This window comes from Centrocercus urophasianus, unplaced genomic scaffold (genome assembly GCF_019232065.1).
Source record: "Centrocercus urophasianus isolate 14NV4802_14NV808 unplaced genomic scaffold, USGS_Curo_1.0 seq_20, whole genome shotgun sequence".
NCBI lineage: Eukaryota > Metazoa > Chordata > Aves > Galliformes > Phasianidae > Centrocercus > Centrocercus urophasianus.
In genome coordinates this window covers 10714267-10735462 of record NW_024884756.1, presented here as the reverse complement: position 1 = coordinate 10735462, position 21196 = coordinate 10714267, and the positions used below count along the sequence as shown (strand labels likewise).

Below are 21196 nucleotides of genomic sequence, written 5' to 3'. Positions count from 1 at the left end.
CAGGCCTATATCTGAATATGCTTAAACAATGCTCTGCTACGATGAGGTACAAATAATTAATTTCCTGCATTAAGAAGGACTGTATGTATGTTTTCATCAGTGCATTGAAATGGAAACACTAGAAACACTACTTATTTCATCCCTAAAATTTTCCTTTCACCAAAATGCACTAGTTTGGTATTGTGTTAATAGCTTTTCTCCTGATTGATGGTGCTGATGGAATACCATACAGCAGGATGACATGGAGCAAAGCATCATAGCATTTACTTTTTGGGGAGGATAAAAGCTTGACAAATATGAGAAAGAGTCTATTTCACATTTTACATCAGGAACATGATATATGGAGCAGAAGATGAATACAAATTTCCAAGCAGAAAGGCAGATGATTTCATAAAAGTAGTATTTGGGATTACTTTTGCTCCTGAAAAACCCACTGAATATTCTTGTACAGATGGGAACTTGCTTCCGAGCAGGAGACAGATTAACTGATCTCATAATACTATGCTCACACAAAGAAGTTTCCAATTTACTAATTATTCATAAGTGGCTATTGAATTTGAGAGTTCTCTACAGTTGACTTTTCATTTGGATGGAAAACTCCAACTGACCTCAGTAATATCTGAAAATCTCTGACAAAGAAGGCAACTGTACACACGCAGATGGTCTGTGCAACACATGTACACTGTGTATAGTATGGTGTAAATTGTAAAAGCAATGTGTGCCTGCTCAACAAACCTCCTGTGTTGAGGTACCATTCACATCAGACTTGCTACACTCACTCGGCAACAGACATACCATTACCTCTGCCCAGCATTTCCTGGACAAGTATTTGGAACGCTACGTTCTGAGATCGTAGGTATGATAAACCACCAACACTTACTCTCTCCACAGAGCTGAATTTGGGTCTTCAGCTGTTCTGTGTCACAGGAAAATCGGGCAGACCTGCCTAGCTCTTCATCATATTTCCGTTCACTCACAAAGTGCTGCAGAAATACAGACAAATTAGGGGTAATTGGCATTCTGATTGGAAGACTATATAGATGGTCAAGAGACCAACCAATACTTATCTTAAGTCCGCTTTAAGGCTGTGCAATCTCCTGACACTGTCCTGCTGGCAGGATCTTTATGCAGAATCAAAAATTTTTACATCCTTACCAAACAACACTTCTCACAGCCCAGTGGTAGGTGGATCTGTCCCGTGTTTTGGAAGTGGGTCACTCCACTGGGGCGCGTGCATTTGATCAATTCAACCTGAAGCTATCAGGTTTACTTGTGAACTGGGTCTGATAAATGATACACAAATAGCAAAACTCCCCACTGCTCTGCCTCTGAAGGGATAGCTTACACTTCTCTGATAGCATATCCAGATTGCTCAGAGGCCCTTTAATTCTTTAATAAGGTATGACTTCCCCACAGAAAGCTAGTTACCCTCTGGTCCACAGGAGGAATGAGCAGCCTGGACATGTTAGCATGATAGCACTTTCCTTGCTTTTGTGCAGACAGCTCACATGCTTGAGAAAAAGTGAATGCCTGACCTTAATTTCAGCCCTGAGTTCAGACAGTTGTGCTTCAGCCATCTGACTGGCTAGGTCCGTCAGCCTCTTCAGCTCTTCTGCTTTCTTCTGCCGAGCAGTCAGGATTTCCACTGCCAAATACCAATAATCAATAATTAATGCTACGAAGCTGAATTTATCTGTAATTCATTATTCTTCAGGTTTCAATACTGTACCATGAGAGAGACACACACTCCACACTTCAGCTGGACAGAATATGCTGTGCTGCCTGCACAGACAATCAGTGTATTTAATCAAACTGCCTGACATTTGAAAACTATCTCAAAACAGGATAGCTTCCACAAAATCAAAGTTAAACCAACCCTTCAATGTTTAGACAAACAGGGCAGAGACATGCTTTTCTGAGTCTTCCAGTGCCTTATTCTTTAGCACAAATTCAGGCATCCTTTCATTTAGATATGTTACATTCCCTGAGCCAGCAGCCTGTTTCCAAAGAAATGTTCTGTTTTATGTATACAGGGCCTTACAGCTCCTCTGAAAGAAAAAATCTGTACATATTTGGTTTATGTTCAAATCACTGGCACTGCAATTTTGCTTTCAAGTACAGAATATGCACAACTGCCACTTCTGGGGCAAAGCAGTATTATAAACACCACCACTTCTAGGACAAAGCAGTCTTACAATGGCCAACAGTTCTTATGGAAAAAAACACTAATTATTCACTACTGCCCATATATTTTGTATAAGAAGTGATGAATATTTACACTTTGACAGGAAAAGATTAACCAGGAGTCACAAAGCAAGTCCACTTAAGTTCAGAATAATCTGACATATAACAATTTTGGTGGAAAACTGCGAATTCTGCTACCTACATGGTGACTTAATGTAAGAGACTGATTCATGGCTGGTGGGATCAACAGCTATGGCAGAGAGGAAAGACAGCATCTACATAAAAAACACTAGCAATCATAGCCTTTTCAACTGTAGCCTCCTGTCTACAGGTTATGTCTATGGATATGGTAAGTGGGTGGCAGCTGCTGTAAAGTACCATAAAGCCAGAGATTTCATTACGGATACTAAGACTTTCCTGCCTTCATTTGCCATAGAATTCCAGAGCAGTCCTGGGAAGTCTCAACCAGTTTATACTTAATGATGTCATTTTTGCAGGGTAAGAATTTATTTCTCAACCCAGTAGCATTTATTTACTGGATGGCAGCTTCCTCTGGAAGTATAGAATGGTCCAGTAGGTGCAGGGAAGATAAGAGTAGTGGCTATACAGCTGTATGGGAGCAACCCCACTGTGCAACAGAGGAGTGTGCATCACACAAGGTAGAGCTTATAGGAAGGGAAGAGGTTGCTACAGCTCCCTTCAAACTGCTGATAAACCTCTGCCTACATTACTACTTTTGCTGAGAACAGGCATTTATCTGTCTTTCCAGCTGATCTTTAATTTCCTTTTTTGTGGAATGCAAACAACAAGAATGATAAATGTTTGTTAGATTACATGAAGAATTCACTACTTGTTTTTCTTTGCCCAATAGTTTCACTGTTTATTCTAGGTAATGATGCTACTGTTTCTCTCAAAGGTCACTGCTGCCTTTGCTAAAGTGACTGCTCAAACCATACAATCTCATTTCCTACTGACACTTGGAGTGAGATGCCAGCCAAATACCCATTTGCACAAAAACTGGAATTATCTTGTTTGAAAATTTTCTCAGTATTGACAGTAAGTGTACAATTACCCACATTACAATAGTCCTCCAGTGCAGCAAAGGGACGTGAAAGTAACAATGTTGGTTAGAACGTTATAGTCCTACAAGAACATTCTGCCTAAAGTTCTGATGTCACTTTATAGGCCTATAATAGCCTTGAGAGACAACTACACAGTTACAGAAGCCACCCAATGTCACGCGTTGAGTCAGCATGAAAGCAGGGAAACTAAACCTACCATACATGAATATAGCACTTACAAGCCTGTAGATAAAAATTACATTTACTTTCCACGAAAATGGCTACTGTCCCTTACCAAAATTAATGAAGTGGCCATCATGATATCATCATCCCTGGACTGTGGATTTTCAAAATGTGTTTTTGTTTATGCAGTTGGATCCATGTCTGCTGATATCAATAGGAATTCTGCCATTGGTTTTCCTGGAATTGTGCACATGCTCTGCAGCTGATTATGGCAGTCTTTACAGGTAAACAGCACGTTTCCACCCACAACTCCTCCACAGGTCAGCATCAGAAAAGCTAGTATACAAAATTCCAAACCTAAACTAAAGCCAATTGCTGCAGCAGCTACTTGTTCTTTTTAGTCTCCATATGCATAAAACTATAAGAGACTTAAAGTAGCAACAGAGGATTTTAATAGTTTTTTTTTTTAAATGTAACTAGCATACATTTGTGAACTCAGTAAGAGTTCTAAATACATGTGAAGCATTCAGGAACACTATCCTTGAAAGGGCCTTACATTCACAAACAAATGGAAGAATTATATGCATACACGTCAGCAATGTTTTAATCCATTAGGCAAAGTATCATTCTAACACCACTTGGGTTATTCTTTAGTTCCATGCTTAGCCTTCTGTATAGAAACATATTCCCTTGTTTTCTTATCCATGAATGCTATGTCTCTGGTGGGTATAAGAAAGATAATATGATATGCTAATACATGTCAAATTGTTTTTCTCCCCTCCAAACCATATACCTACCATACCTATGTAAGAAATAGAGGTGACATGAAAGCCTGGAGTCAGAACAACTCCCACAGTTAAGAACACAAATTCCAGTAAACATCTGGGTTTTGATTTATTGCTCTGACTCATGAGCATGATTGCTACTCTCTAAAAGGCATGCAAAATCAGAATAAGCTGTTCCTCTACCAACTTCCAGCACTGTAACATATATAAGATGACAACCAAGCAAAAACAATGGTTGAGAAAACAAGAAACCATAATAAAGTAGTCAACAAATCACAGAAATAAGGGAAAAACAGGAGTACCAAAAATCTGTGTTAAGTCAGTAGAAGAAATACATAATTTTAATCAAACTTCATGTGAATTTTTGGTTTACCTTAATATTAAAATACTGAAGCTTTGCTATACAGATCTTATAAATAGAAACTACAGAGAATCTCTCCCTAATCACTCAAGAATATGCATATAATGAAAAATAAGAGAATGCTGAGAACAGAATTAATACATTGTGTGGTTTTCCGCCAAACAAAACATGTATTTACATGACCATACCAGAACTTCCCTGACATGCTGTGTACTTACTGGCTTCTTCTTTAACTTTGTCAATTTCTGCCATTAACGACACTTCTTTGTCTATGATGCTGAAGGAAAAAAAAAAATGAAACCACCATTTAATCCATGCCAGAACTCCATCAAATCAAAAGCACAACTATACAAAGACTTTAGACCTTAGTTATGGGAAGTAATAAATAAAAAAGATTTTAAAAGTAGAAGCTGAAGATAGCACACTCACTACAAAAATTAGTTACTATCAGTGCATGTTAATTTAACCCTGGTCTGCCTGTGTGCCTGCACAGATGTGGAGGTCACTCCAATTTACCTCTTCAGCATTGCCTGGGCACCAGCAGTCATCAAATGACAAAACAGTCCCTTTTCTAATTAAGTCAGATACACCTCTGCTGCTGTTCAGGTTAACACAGCTTAGATTTCAGTGCTGTACTGACAATAAAACAGAAATAAAAGCATATGGAAAGGGCTATTTCTCTTGCCATAGAGATATTTTTACAAAGTATGACAGAGTAAGCAAGAAAATAGTTTGTGATATGAATAAGCCTAGAAGTATTTCTATGAGAGACGTCAACTTCCTCACCCACTAAAGACTGGGAAGGAGTGGTTCCCCTTTTTGCAGGGCCTTCTGAAGATCTCATAAGCTTTTCCTTTCACATGCCCCTAGTGTGCAACTCCAGACAGCACTTCTGGTCATTAAATTGCAAACTGATTAGGTGGGACTACTGAGAGTAGAGCAGGTCTGCTAAAACGTTTGTATCACCATTCCAGCAACATCATTTGGTGAAGTATCAACAGTTTTCCAGTGGGTAGCACACTGGTACGCCCCAGCAGTTTCCCCTCACAGGATTATTCTTAGCCATATTCATGACTAAAAAACACTTCGAACGTTAATGGTTCTGATGCATATGTGAGTAAACTCAGGCAGCTGGGGAGAAACTGCAAGTATTTGATAAAAAAATCCAGGCTCACACACAAAGGATTAGTGGAGTTCTTGGCTCAATAAAATCAGCCTTGAATGCAAACTTGTGCACCCAGCTGAGGATACCAGAACTTCAAGACCTAAAAACAGCCATTTGAAATTTGCTTGCTTTCAGAGACAAACTACACAGTATCTCCAGAATATAACATACTGAAATATACATACCTACAGAAAATAACATACTGACACAGGCATGCCAGGAAGAGCCAGCCCACAATCTCTCAACAACATGTCACAAAAATCTGCCATTCCACATGTGCTTTCAGCACCTAATCTGTGTTTCAAAATGGCACAGTGTATACTGGTGAAAACAGAGTGCTTCTTAAGATCAAGAAAGCAAAGATCCTATGGAGTTTAGTGGGCAGCAATCAAGGACAAAAGGCTTGTAAACAGAAGGATGCAAAGGCTGTTGACTGAAACAGGGCAAGATTAAGGAGCAGGAAGCGTAGGCAACACACAGCAGATACACAACTGACTCAGCCAGAAATTCACCAGAAATGATCATGTTCAAGTGCTATGCAGCTTTCTCGAACACCTTCCCATAAATTAACCAAGTTCATGCAGGAGGTTTGCAACCAAGGTTCTGCAGAGTTCTATCCTCAGGTTTTACCAATCAACTATGCCACCTTCACAGTGACTCCCAAAAGCCAACAGCATTCTCCAGTCATAAGCATTAATCTTGAACTCCAAAAAGTCAGATGATAATTCAGAACTTTAATCTGAATGGAGATAGCGTTTTCAGTTAATCTTTTGTAACCACACGCTACAATAAACTTCCTTAGCTTCCACAGCAGGTGACTGAGGTGAGTTGTGCAAGTTCTCACTTGGTATCTATCCTCCACAAGGACTGTTATGGTCTTCATTACTTTCCTACATCTTCAAGAAATCTGCACATTTTTGCTTTTGCTATTTCTGTTACAAAAGTGCTTCCCTAATGTACCCCCACAGGTGATATAAAATTTTGGCTGGAAAAAATATTCAAGCAGCAAGCTCACAATAGCAGAGCTCATCAGAATTGTATTTTGGCCCAGGTCATTCCCTGATTGTCCTCCTCTGACTCCAACAACACATCCTGGTTAAACAGTTTGGCCACTAACATTTTATTTGGACTCCAAGTAAAAACACTTTTAATACCACAATAAAAGCAATACAACTGCTATGATATCTCCCATACTTTATAGTCAGACTTCATCTGTTACTAGACAGCTTTCCAGTCCTAATGTTTCAGTGTGGTCTCTGATGAACATTTCAGGAAAGCATTTGGAAGTTTAAGCGGGAGAGGTCAGGACTGTGATGACTAACAGTGCAACGAAATCTGTAGTTACAAACAGACAGAAAAAAAATACAAAGAAATAAAGAAAAAAAGAAAAGTCTGGTGCCTTTGTCAGTATCAGACTTACTAATGTAGTAAATAAAGTTTCTTCAGACAGATCTTCATAGGATTGCCTTCCCTGAAGAAAAGACAGCTGTATTAACTCGTTCCAGCTGAGGACACAGATTCTCACTCCACATTATGAATGGAATATACTAATTCTCACCTGGAAGCGTACAGCTACATTTCTCAGCATGGAAGTCAAACTATCATATATCATGGAATGGAGGAAATTAAAGTTTCCTTTGAAAAGTCATAAGCCAGCCAGCTCTAGGAAATGCCACATTTCTTCTTAGTTCACAGAAGGGTCAATTATTAAGAAAATTGAGTAGAAATCAATTTGATTTCTTTTCTATCCACAGAGCATCTTGCAAGTTGTTCACCAGGGGTGAGCATCTATAGCTTGGAGCACAGGTTTGATTTTAGTAACTAGATGATTTTGACATGAGTTTGAGAAGAAGACAACACTACCAAAGGAGCACTGCAACGAAGAGTCTTAGCACAGAGAACATTCCAATGTGGCAAACTGGGCCAGAATCAGGAATTGTTTGTGCTTTAAAGATATGAGATGCTACTGAAGAGATAGCTCTGATTACGAATCACTTCACATAAGGGATTCTAAAAGTAAGAGCCTAAGCATCCTGCTCTTTGTTAAATGGACACTGATCGTGCCTGGGCTTACATGGGCTGTCAGTAGTCACCCTAGCATGCCACAGCGGAAGAGCTGCAAACATCTCACTGTGGTAAGTTGTCAGCTCAGCAATGATTGGGGTAAATCATGCTGACAGCTGCCTCATTCCACACTCATACTCAGAATAAATTCTAAATTTATTCTGACATTAGTGGAAACAAATTAATCTCTCTCTAGTTTGCAGCATGAAATTTACAGCATGTATAGTGAAAGAGATACTCGCTTGTGGGTTTTCAGTCAGCTGCAACGCCACAATTTCAATTATTTTAGTGGAATTTTAATAGTCTTCCTTCAAAAGTAACAGTTTCAGACTGCCAGATTTATAGCCTCATTGATGAGAATCAGGAGGCTTCACGATACCCAGAATACCCTTTTCCTCTTCCCTCTTCCCGACATCATGCTAAACCCAAGTGCACCTCAACAGTTAGGAAAATAAAAAGGCTAAGCAGGCTTGGAGGCAAACATGTTGATGCAACTCCTAATAGCAGACAGAGATGAACGGCATAGCAGTTGTTTGTTATAGGTGCAATTCACATTATCCTTTCAAAACTCTTTTAAGCCCCAGAAATTTGTAAGTTTTCTCCTAGAGGTGCTTACTAAGCTCCACTGCTTCCTTAAAACAAGCATCTTTGTACACAGCTTGAGAATTTTTTTTTTTTGAGACTGAGAAAAACATAGCTGTCACCTTCCGAAGGACTGAAGTAGGGGTCTTCATCTGGAAGGACCCATTGGTGGTCTAGCAGGTGAGGAGCTCAAATCACAACACAGAATTCAAATCGTCTTTTCTTGAGGGAGAGAATGTGACATTTGCTCTGGCAGTGGGCTTTGGAACAGAGCCCAGTAGCACCCTTAAAGATGAGTTGGCTAACAATCTGCTGACAACTCAAGCAAGTTGTAAAATAGTATGAGAGAAGTTAGTGCTATCACGGACTCAGCTATATCTAAGCTGAGATCACACATGAATTCAAGCAATACTCAACTCCATCCAGGAGATCTGATTAGCTTATGGTTCATCACTGCCCTTTATTTCATGTACCCATTTCCCTTGCAGCAGAACACACCTGATCCACAGGTGGAGTGAAAAGACAACCACAAAACAATCCCTACTCGAACTGCATATTTTACAGAACTCACATTTCAATCAGCAACCCAGAACTGTGCCTGTCAAATGTTAGCACAAAGAACTAGAACAACGTGATAAGAACGTAAATATAAAAACAACGTGATGAAAAGAAACAGAAAACCACTCAGGACCTGTAGCAGGTGATTACAGGCTTCATGGGAATACTGAATGGCCATATTTCACGACAGAGGAAATGATACATGAAGTTTCCTCCATAGCACTAAACACTGTAAGAAAAGGTGTCCTTACAATACAAGGTGTTTTGCAATGTCTCAGTAAGCAATATTCTTCCAACATTAGCTCAATTGTGTTTGAATGTTCACAGTCCTTCAAGGTTATTTGATCTCTGTATTAGAACAAGCACAATGTTTACACAGCAAATCACATTACATGAATTTTCATTCTGATCACAAACACGATCTGTAAGCAGCTAAACAAAAGACAGTAAATCAATTTCACTGGAATTGTTCCTCTCCATATGCACCATCTGGTCATAGTAAAAGAACCCCAACGGATTTCAGTTCTTCAAGTTTGTTATATATTGCTCTATATCTATCTTTGCTAATATTATTCTCTCCAGCAGCCAGCTACTATAGTGGTTACTAATAAAGCCATTATAATTATATCTCTATTTTAATTTTGCTTTGTAGATCTCTTTACAATCAGTTAAGAATTTATTATCATAAAAACTTATTTAAACTTGATAACTGACATGGAAAGGCATCTTGTAAAACAACACTTCTAAATTTTGTTTATTTACAAATGAAGCATCACTTGAGAATTATACCAAGCTTCAAGAACTGTGCGAGTTGCACCATGGCTTGTTAGAAACTGGGAAGTTTTAATATAAATTTATCATGGATTTCTTTCCTGTCTGAGTCTCAGTTCTGATTCAGTTACAGGTATCTCAGAATTGTACTGGTTTTATACAGTTAGCCAAAATGCATTCTGGGATGGCAGAAGGCTGTGGTTTCTGTACTTGTGCTCCTGATATTCAGGAGAGGTAACTTTCCCATCCTGGAAAGTCGCAAAAAAGAGAGAGGCGTTTGGCTCTTGGAATCTATTAACGTTTTTGAGATTATTCCCTTCATGTATTTATTAAGTCAGATTTCTCCTTAACACAACATTGAGATCAGAAAGGGCATATTCACTTCCTTTTTTTTTTTTCCCCAAAATAACATGCTCAAAAACAACAGTTAGTGCACACAGCCCAAAAAACCACGCGCTCGCATTCTGCAGAAAAACACACACCTAAAAATGACTAGGTAAGAAAAAAAGTAAGAAAAGACATGAAGCCACACAGTATGATGAGACAATGAAATCTACCTTCCCAAGTATAGTAAAAAATACATATATATGAGAATTAAGCAAGTATTGTGAAAGACTAAGGAGGCCAGGAAGGGGATGAATCTCACTGTTTCAAGAGATCCATCTGTTCTCTCCACTAATACTAAGCCAAAGAAAGTAATCCCAAATTGCTGGAGACGGCAAGAAAAAAGCAAGCACAAGCTCCAGCTGCTGTAGCTCTGCAGGCAAGTGGCCAGCCTCAGGCCAGAGCTACTCTCCTGTCCTTCCAGACCCCCCAAGAAGTGAGAGTAAGGCTGGGGGCTTAGCTAGAAGCGCTGCTCTTTAAAGGTACCCGAAAACAAGCTGGGCTCCAGGAAACCTAAACTTTTGGTAGAATATTTTTCCTCTCTGCTGACAAGGTTACAAGACTGGATTGCATGACTGATGAGCAAACGAACTGCAAGAGGATTTGAAAATCTCTTTAGACACATAAGGACTACAAAGCGTCAGCTGAAGGACAGACACGTAGACAGAAAACTAATGAGGACTGCCTGGAAATGCAGGGACTAGCACAGAAACTCAACTCACTGTAAAACAATACCAGCCCTGGCCTTCCCAGGCATCTGCCCATACTCTATGCTACAACACCTCTAATGAGGAAAGGTCTTCAACCAGCACCATTGAATCTGGACTATAGGAAGCACAAAACCATAATCTTTACAGTTCACCAAGTAGGGGTCCCAGTAAGAGGATGACACTGTTCTGCATTTGTGAGCACCAGCAGTATTGCTTATCACTTGGCACTGAATTGTTACGTCCTTTTAAATGACACATTTCCTCCATTTAACTGCTACTCTGCTTTTATTCTAAATTAGCAGCAGCAAACTTGCTTTATCTTCTCCAGACACACAGTATATGCTTCCTTGAATGCATCTGAATATATTTTTAAATTGTTAGCAGTGCCAGAGCCCATTTTCCTTTTCCAGTATTATACCAGAGATAATTTTTTACCCAGACTATGGTGAAGCTTTCAAGCCCTTTTTGCTCTTTCTTGGTGCTGGTTTTCTTGCTTTTTATAAACCACTGGACATACCACAGTGTTTGAGATGCAACAAGCAGAATAGACTTGTCTTTCTTTGTTCGGGTTCTGCACACAGAGCAATTAGATCTGTCCCTCTCTACACTACAGAGTGATTTCCATTTGTGGTTGGAAGCAGACTGTATGGACGAGCAGCAGATGTTTCTTTTCAGTCCTCCATACGACTGTGTGGATGCCCAATATGTACAGATTTGCTGGCAAAAGGTGCTATGAAGAATAGTGGCTCCATTTGTGCTTTACCCATTTCACTCAAATTTCCTGGGGCTCTCTTTCTATCCCCAAGGTGACTGCTCAGACTCTCTGTAGAAGAGTGAGAACACAATTACAGCATGAGAGTTTTAACCTCGGCAACAAATGCCTCAAACACGATTGAGAGAGGAGTTGACAGAGTTTTACTGATCCTCCCTGCAACTTCAATAGCTTGTTATCCTTCTCTTCCTTGTCCTACCCTACTGTATGATGGGGCTGTGCTCCGATACATTTTGCCTTCAAACAGTAACCAGGGCAGCTTATATTCTCACTCATACAGAGGTGCACCTGATGCCCACACCCCTCAGACTGATTGCATGGAGTAGAAAAATTGACCCAGGCAGGACTGTCAGAAGGATGATCTTCATAACTTTCAGGTACAAGTCCAAGAAAGAGTGCCCATTCAGGCTGCGTTGCCTATCTCTTTCTTAGCCTTAGGGAAAGCAACACCACAGTAGTCCTTGCAAAAATGGTGAGGAAGAGTGCCAGGACACAGAAGCACACCAGCCAGGCACATGCACATGGGTACATAAAAGATCTCAGGGACAGGCAAACTGTCCCTGCCTGGTCGTGTCCATGTAAAATGCTGTGGTATTTTATGCTGTGAGTTGCAGGATTCCCCAAGAACTTTCAAAAAGCTTTGTAATCACTACCAGAAAAAAGATCAGATATCACTGTCATGGTTACATACTTCCCTATCCTTTACCTATCCTTGTTTTTGGTTACTGCATAACATTCTGGGAGCACAGTCAGCTGAATTGCTTCATTTTCCCTTGACAGACAAATTGACTGTGCCACAGTGAAACTCCCATGCCTAAGGAGGGTTACAAATATGCAAGTGGCTGAATACTCAATAATCTTATTCTCACACTACCACTAATGATGTACTGTTGAGCTTTTAAGTAGGGAAACTGTCATGTGCCCATGAATACCTTATTGAATATATGAAGTCTGAAGCTAAATGTATCATTGAATCTAGTGATTTTTTCCTGAATGTAGGGAGTTTATAGCAAGTGGAAGCAAGTTTTGATAAATTAGGTGCTGTAGACAGCTCTTCCCATCTTTTTCAGATATTTGTTTCACAAGGTCACATTAAATATCCAAGAACTGTTTTTAATTTTCACCAAAAATTAAGTAACACATTTTGCTGCTTAAACCATTTTTCCCTTCATGTATTTGAACAAAAACTTGAATACTAGACCTCCATGCAGCTAAAATCAACAAAATCCACACTGAAATTTCCATAAGCATGCCCTCACATCACATTCTCCTTGTTGTACGTAATGTTGTGCTCCACACATAAGATGACTTCATAAGGCCTGAATATTTGGAGCACAGGTCTGTTACATTCTAGAGCTTCTGACAGACTCCACCATAGCAATTCAAGTACTAGATCTGGTAGAAGGCAGAACTAAATGAAGTTTTTTTGCTTATTTTTTTATCATTTTGAGTCAACTTGATTTTACATGGTCCTTTTGAATCTTTTTGTCGCTTCTTCTATTAAGCTCACCTATTAAGATAACAAATTTCAGTACTAGGTGATACGTTTTAATATTTTTTCAGGCTAAAACATGAATGTATACAAAATGAGTAATTTCAGTTCTGAATCTAATAACATATCCACTCCCCATGCAATCAGGAGATCGCCTATTCCACAACCAGAATAACTACTTCTTAAAGCTCCAATTAACTGTGAGTACATGCAAACAAGATTAGGCATATGACACACTATGATTTTAACACTGTTGAAAAAAAAAAAAAAAAAAAAAAAAATTGAGGACAAGAGAAACTACACAGCTAACGAGACCCAAATGTCAGATTACTCAGATAAAATGTCAGAGCCATCTGAGCATAAGCAGTGAATGTTTTCTAAAATCCTGAGAGAGCGCATCAACAAGCTACCACAAAAAATGCAAATGGACAATGAAATTCACTTAATTATTGTACGTTAACAGTGTAATTTTGGAGCAATCCTGACAACACTAGCCAGTTTTGTACAACTGCCAATTACAGCCCATGCTCATTTAGCTCAGAGATAAGAACAAAGTTATTTCTGTTAGACAATGAGGTACACCAACAGCTTGGTCCCTTACTCTTAGGTGGTGCTGAGAGACCTTAAACTGAGTTACCTACCAGCTGTGTAATTCTGCAAAAGCAGCTTTGATCTTCTTAACTGAATTATCTACTTCCTCTTTGATCATCATACGATATCTAGTTAGAGAAACGGTGCAACGCTGTAAGTCTTTTACTGATTTTTCAATGTTTGGCCCTAAAACAAAACAAAACAAAAAAACAACAAACAAAAATAGCAGAAAAGTCAGAAAGCTCGTTTTGGCTTTTCTGAATGAGGGAGCAGGAACAATACAACATTATTTGCCCACTGAAGTCCACACGCCCATATTTTCCATAGTTCTTCTATGATATTCTTAAATTCCTAAATATACACACTCAAATTAATTCCTCAAATTAGATAACTGTCAAAGTAGCCCTAAGAGTTCAAATTATTCATTTCAAGTTCAATATAATTTTAAATCAACTATAAATTGTTCTGCTCATTTTTATTAGACTGAATGTGATTTTACTCCCACTTTCCAAGGCATCTCTCCTTCACATTCTTTTTACTGTAGAGGCACCAGATTTCTGATCATTTTATTACACAGTGACCACATGAACAGACTTGCTTTACCTCTTTTTTTCACTGAATCATCTGGTTTTGTTTCAAGTTGGCTTGTAGCATTGGATGATTTAACTGAGGAAGATTTTGACTTTGGCCTGCCTAGGTTACCCTGGAATTGAACTGATGACTGAAGAGGCTCGTGCTGTTCTACTCCATTCACAGTCTTTGGGCTTAACTCCACAGACACTCTCTGACGCTTACGTTCTTTGCCTGCGAGAAAACAGTAAGGTACAAGACACAGAGTTACAAGATTCTCTAGCAGGTCTTGGATTCCTTGAATGAAAACGTTAAACAAAAAAAAAAAAGTGTACTGAAGACATCTAATACAAAGAGAGACAGAATAACATCAATAAATAGGCAGACCTAAATTAAATGTAATATCCACACATCCTCTCATATCATACTGTGGCAAATCACAGGGAAACACCAACCTTACTCAACAGTCTTGTCCCTGCAAACTCTTTCAGGCAGTCACACTTTTATGGCTCTGAAGGACCTAATCTCAGTCAGCGAAATGATATAAGCAAGGCTTCAGCCTGCTATTTCTCATGGGGAGGAGAACATAAGGAGCTGTCAGCAGACACCTGTGGTACTTCTATGGTGTCAGTTGTCTGAAGGTGAGACTGAAATGTCTACAGTAACATTAAACTGATAGGAAAGGAACAAAACCAAACAAGACTGACAATAACAAAACATAAGAGATTGCAACACCAAAGGAAAAAATGTGAGACGATTGCTCTCTGGACAAGCTTCAGCACAGTCTGACTTCCCAAAAACCAAGAAGGGACAGTTTGCAAATTGAAAGATCCTGTTCACTCTTCTCTTCAGTTCCACACACTTCAGCACACATTTAGTAATACTCTTGTGCCTTTCGACCTCAAGAAAGTAGCTACTAAACTGCCTGCAAGACCAGAATTCTAATGCATCTGGTAGCGTTCAAGAATCTCCTAACTTCTCTGTAGTACACAAGTTACCAGGAATTTATTTTACCACATAAAGTAAGCTTTAATATTTCTGAAGTTTCATCTTTCTTTTCTCTCCACTTCCTTTCCATTCTCTCCTCCCACCTCCCTCCTCTTCCTCCATCTCTCTCTCTCTCTTCTTAGAAAGACCAGTTACTAGGTCAGGACATGCCTAAAAGTTCATAAAAATCTTATAAATTCTTTATAAAAAGCTGGGATAGTAGGTATCATCTTTGACATTCATAAAAACAAGAAAAAAAATCTGGGATCCTTCTTGCCCTTAATATGTACAAATCTAAATGGCATCATGTCAAAGAGAAAAAAAAGATGACTCAACCCCACTGTCACATAAAAAGATCACTGACAGCATAGCTATGTGAGTTCCTGAATTCAGGTTGTTCCCTGCTAGAAAACACTTCAGGGATGATTCAAATTTGACAAGACAGATTGATTATATGTACCATATAACTTGGAGGAAAAGAATAAACAAATGTATACATGTTGCAGAATTAGCAGTAAAAATTCTTTTAATATCATGGAACTGCAGGGTTTTCTGGCTTGTGGCATGTCGTATCCAAAATAAGCATGAGTCCTCAGCAAGGGCAAGGATTATCTCTGACCTCCCAAACACTTCTTCAGACAAAATGTCTTGATAAGTAGTTCCGCAATTTGGCTGCTATGCATTGCAGAGATTTTATTTAATTGACCTTTCATAGAGCTGCTCCTGCAGAGGTTTGTTTTCATTGGTATTATCATAAACAGTAATTCTGTGCCTACTAGAACTCAGCAAGGAAGAACTTTGTGTTACTGCTCCCCAGAGCTTCTGATTCAGTATCTAGACCCTAGCAGAAATGCATGCATACTCAGCAACTATCAGATCACGCTCCTTCAACACTAAGGCCCTCCTTTCCCTATAAGGGAAAATCAGTGGAGATCCATGTTGACTAACCTATTGAGGGGAGATGAGATAAAAAAAAGGACGAGTCTGGACTAGGCAATAAAGAAATTTCACAACGTGCAGCGGGCCCATAATGCCTGGATTACTTTGTCCCACATGAAGAACCTGATTACTTCTGTCACCATCTTATACCAAAGCCATTTTCAAACCCTGTATTCTCCTGTATTTTTATCTGTCATACTCTGCATCAGCTGTACCTCTCGGATTGCAGTTTAAACTTTTGGCTCTAAAGAAGAAAAGAAAAAAAAAAAAAAAAAAAAAAAAAAGATATTTTGCAAGGATACTTGTTGCAAGACAAACCATGCCGAGACATAGCTCTACAGGCACAGATTGAACAAATACATATATTTTCCACAAACATCACTCTCTGATATCCATTTATTATGTTCACTTGGTAACAGCAAAAATTATGATCCTTATGTAAATAGGCTTATCTGTTGCCAATTAAAAGGTGCCTTTGTCCCAGATGAACTGACCTGTGGTTTCTGGACAGCCTGGTGCTGATGCTACAAATTGTGAACTTTTGTTCTCCAGAGAAGAGGTTTCCAGTTTCTCATTGGCAGAATCACCACAACGGTTATCCTTAGAGCATCCATTCAGATGGCAGACAGGTGGTCTCTGGGGGTCTTGAGATGCCTTCTCAGACCCATCACTCTTATTTTTAGCATCCTTGTTGCCTTGGTGCTGTTTAGATTTGCTTCTTTTTCTCCTATTATTCTAAATTGAGAAATATTGAAAGAACAGACATTACTCAGAGCAGCTCAAAAACCCAATATATAACAGAGACCATATAAATACCAAATGGTCAATATTCTTAAAATGCCATGTAAGTGTCACTCACTACAATGCAATTTACATACAGTGCATTATACAGCACACCACTGCATCTGTTCAGCTGAAAATATAGTTTCAAATACGAACAGAAGACCCATACTGTTTTTCCTCTTTCTTCTAAACAGAACAGTTACACTGCAAAATGGTAAAAGAGCCTGGGCTTCAATGATGCTCAAATAGTTCCTAACCACCCTGGGGACACCCACTAAGTAACATGGACAATCCCTGAAGGCATCCCTCTTATCTGGAAGAATAGGAGCAGAAGACAGAGGTTAGCCACTGCTGCTGTAACTGTCCAACCCATAAAGTGGAGCCTCCAGAACAGTGACTCCCTGGGCTGCCACTTAGCATACTGTATATGTATCTTAAACATTTTCTTGAAATGTGTGACCTGGGAGCAGCCCTAGTGCACACTCCTAATTGATTACTCCTATGCATATGTTACTCTTACATCCAGGAGCAAAACCTCTAGCACCAAGTGGCTGCGACTCTCCAGGACACAACTGCGTATTAAAAGTAGGCTGCTTGGGAATTTATTCTGTACTTGACCAGAGTCTGGCTTCTACAAACACTTACAAATGTGCTGTTCCAGAAACTCAGAACTCTGCACTACAGAAACAGCAACAGATGAACAAGACGAAAAACAACGCACACGTTTGCTCTCAGGTATTCTGAATGGAAGCATAGATGAAGTCACCTACGTTAGCAAAGGCAGAAAAAGTACTGGCCAAAATGAAACTATTACATTCGCTTACAAACAGCTTGTAAATGGTCTGAGTGCTCTGATTTTCCAGAGCAAGTCTTTACCTTCTTTTTCCCTGTCATATTCCATTCTTTCAGAACCTGAGTTGCACTACCTAGAGAAAAGAGAGAGAAATCATTTCAACAAAAGTTCAGATCTGAGAAAGAAAATTTGTATTTGGAAACAGTTACCAGTTTCCTAGCCAGGCAGCACTTGTTTGTTTCTGTGAGTTTACTAATGTTGGGAAAACAAAAGGAGAACTGCTGCCTCCCTCCTTTTCACTTTCATCTTAGCTGATTACACTGTGGATAAGCTATTTGGCACTGCTGCTGTTTATGCTCTTCCTTACACGAAGTAATTAAGTGGGTGCTTAACTTAATGCAATAGCACAAGCTTCAGAAAATAATTTTTTGAAAATCAATATTTTATCTGAAAGAAAAGTATCTCAGCACCCCACAACACACTGCATAAACTAGGTTCCCCTGCTTCTCAAGCTTCTTCACAGTTTTAAATCTTTTGGCGTTCTGGAAGATGTTTCCTCCACATTATCTGCCATATTCAGGAAGCCCAAGAGCATAAAACTGAAGATTTAATTAGCATATAAAAACATAATCTTGTAGTCAGCTGCAGAAACCGTGCATCCTTTGGTCCATACACAGGCCTGGCAGTAAAAGCCATTAATCATACTGAAAACAAATATGATTTTGTATACCTGAAGTTTTGTCTGCCAGTCTGTTGTCAGATGCAACAGTGTTCGGTTAGATAAAATTTTCAGAACAAAGTGAAAACAGCCTTGGTCAGATCAGCTGCAGTTGGCACTTGGGAAGAAAACTCTTCTACATCCTGTTGCCACTGGTGCGTTTTCCTTGATTCTAAAGCTAAAAACCCACTCATGGAAGCACGCAGCCTGCCCTGGCATCCAGCATGTTACAGGCAGTGTCAACAATCTTAATCACACCAAGTTAGAACTTTTCTGTGTGAATTTGAGAGTCCATTTTTCTAGTAAATACTTATTTACCATTCTGTGCAAATTGGTTTATATACTGCTATTCTTTTGCTCGTTTCAGGTGACATCAATGTTAAGAAGACTGCCATAAGTGGTCAACTTGTATTCTGACAAAAACATGCAAGGTTTTCAAATGCATCAAAATTATTTTTCTATTCAAATAATCCAGATGTAAGATTATTTGGTGAGTCCCTCATACACATGGGAAGTGGTTGTATCTGTTTGCAGCAGTGCTAAGTCTGATTTGTTAAACTGTGAACACACACACACACACACACACACACACACACACACACACACACGGAATCCCAAGTCAAACTTCGCTTCCCAAACGACACAACAGTGCAGACAGAAGGTTAAGAAAGTTTCCATTGTATATGTAGTTATTTATCTATATTTAGTTATATATAATTATATATTATTATTATAATAAATATATATATTTAGTTATATGTAATTATATATATATGTGTGTGCATACATATATATATACACACACACATACACACAGTATATACACATACACAAATCCCTTGGTCCTTTCTTAAAAGTATGCTATCTTTAATAGAAGCTGTTCCACTATGATGAAATAAAACCACAGTTGCTGCCTTCATAACTCCACGCTGCTGAACACGTGCAGTTTCACTTGACAGCTTTGTTAGCTGTTTCCACAGTAGCATCCAGTGCTTTTTGTGTTGGCTGGCATTACCTTCGTCCTACTTCTCTCAGTTGCCCTGTGAGTACTGAGCAGTTAGCATTACTTCAGGGACTGGCACAACCAACTCCAATGCTCTCCCTGTTGGAAATGCACTACCCTTGCAAGTTCCAAAACCATTACTGCAATGCATGAGAATAACTTACTTGAATACGTCTACAATGGAGCTGTACATAACTTGTGTTTAAGCCCATTTAGGTAAATGCTTACACAACAAAGATGACATTTTAACTACTGCTTTAAAACTCACATTTCACATAAATATGCAAATTCATAATATACAATATACATATGTCACTCCAGACACAAAGAATGATAGGAGATGACCTCAGAAAACTAAATTTGAACACTGATTCAGCATGCAGCATTAAATGGCTGTCCCCACGTCATATGCTGTATGTACCAGTAGGTTCCCTGTGATTGTGAGATATTTAAATCTTGGCATTTTGTCATTCACATGAAAATATGACTTAAAGAGCTATCTATATTCATTCTATTCACAGTAGCAGCTGAATGGACACACTTCCCTGGTGCCATTTGGTGCTTAAACAAATCCAGACTTCTGTCTTTGAAATGAGGGCACTGTTTCCAGTGGCAAATATAGTCTGTTTCCAAACGCTCAACTTGAAAAGACTTCTCAACTCAAGACATAATGATGATCAACTAATAAAATTCAAAGGAAGGCCATTTAGAGGTGAGTTACATCACCTTAGTAGTTCTTTTTCAAGAATTTTTAGTTTTAAATCTCTCTTAGAAGGCTTACTTTTACCATTTGTTCCTCATAGCTAGGACAACGTGCGGATAGGAAAGCACTTATTTTCCCTCAATACACGTAAGATATTTGTGTTGACAAAAAAAGGGAGAAATATGCATGTCACTCCAAAAGTAATGCCTCCTATTTATTTCCATGGAAACTCCAACAGCTATAAAGAGTACAGTAACACTATTTGATAGTGCAAATTCTCAGCTACAAAACTATTTTTCAACAGTTGCAAGCATCATCTATGCATTTTCACCAGCAATGAACAAGAGCCCACCGTGCTCATAAAAATCTGCACCAGCAGACGTGGCTCACTGTTTCCCAACTGCTACAACAGCATTTCTGTGAGAAAAACTTTGTCTACACAGTCCAACTTCCACTGTTGTCACAACCACTGTTTGGTCTTCATAAATGTTCAGCAAGTGTCACTGAATGTCAGCGGGTGCCATTTTCTCCACATGGAGGAATTCAGTGACACACCTTTGCTTCATCCACACTTCCATGTCAGACACCACCATTTTGTCAGATTGCTCCTCTGCTGCCACCTGTCACATAGCAACCAAGTGTAATGGGATACTGGTGGGAAGATTCAACCTCTAATGTCACACCACCGAGATTTGCCTCTGACACTATGGGCGAACACTGTAAAACAGGAAGCATTAACTTTTGGAATAGGATTTTGATGCATTTATGATTAGTTTGCTCACATCTGCTTTCTACATATTTATATATAATTCTTAGTACATGATACTTTTTGACAGATACATTCCAGTAAATAAATTCAAACTAAAATCAAAACTATTCTGAACCAAAATAGCTCTGAAATAAGCAGCTTGGTGAGATAACTCATAATGATTCCCTAATGTTTTGGTATCACCAGGCCATATAAGCAGCCTCACAGTGTTGATTTGTTTTTTAAGATGTATAGGGCTTTTGAAACTCTGATCTTCTAAAAGCACCCT

The 21196-nt window shown here is 39.0% G+C and overlaps 1 protein-coding gene across 6 annotated transcripts in view; it reads right to left on the bottom strand.

The window, feature by feature from the left end:
* Window positions 1–21196, bottom strand: part of SPATS2L (spermatogenesis associated serine rich 2 like) — a 136135-nt gene that overhangs the window by 8896 nt on the left and 106043 nt on the right. For all 6 annotated transcript variants that reach the window (XM_042822566.1, XM_042822565.1, XM_042822564.1 and 3 more), the window contains 7 exons: window positions 17819–17868; window positions 16654–16894; window positions 14267–14467; window positions 13714–13849; window positions 4793–4851; window positions 1536–1645; window positions 881–983 (listed from right to left, as the gene is read on the bottom strand). In XM_042822566.1, coding sequence (XP_042678500.1) covers window positions 881–983; window positions 1536–1645; window positions 4793–4851; window positions 13714–13849; window positions 14267–14467; window positions 16654–16894; window positions 17819–17868 — 900 coding nt within the window. The remainder of the gene's footprint in view (window positions 1–880; window positions 984–1535; window positions 1646–4792; window positions 4852–13713; window positions 13850–14266; window positions 14468–16653; window positions 16895–17818; window positions 17869–21196) is intronic.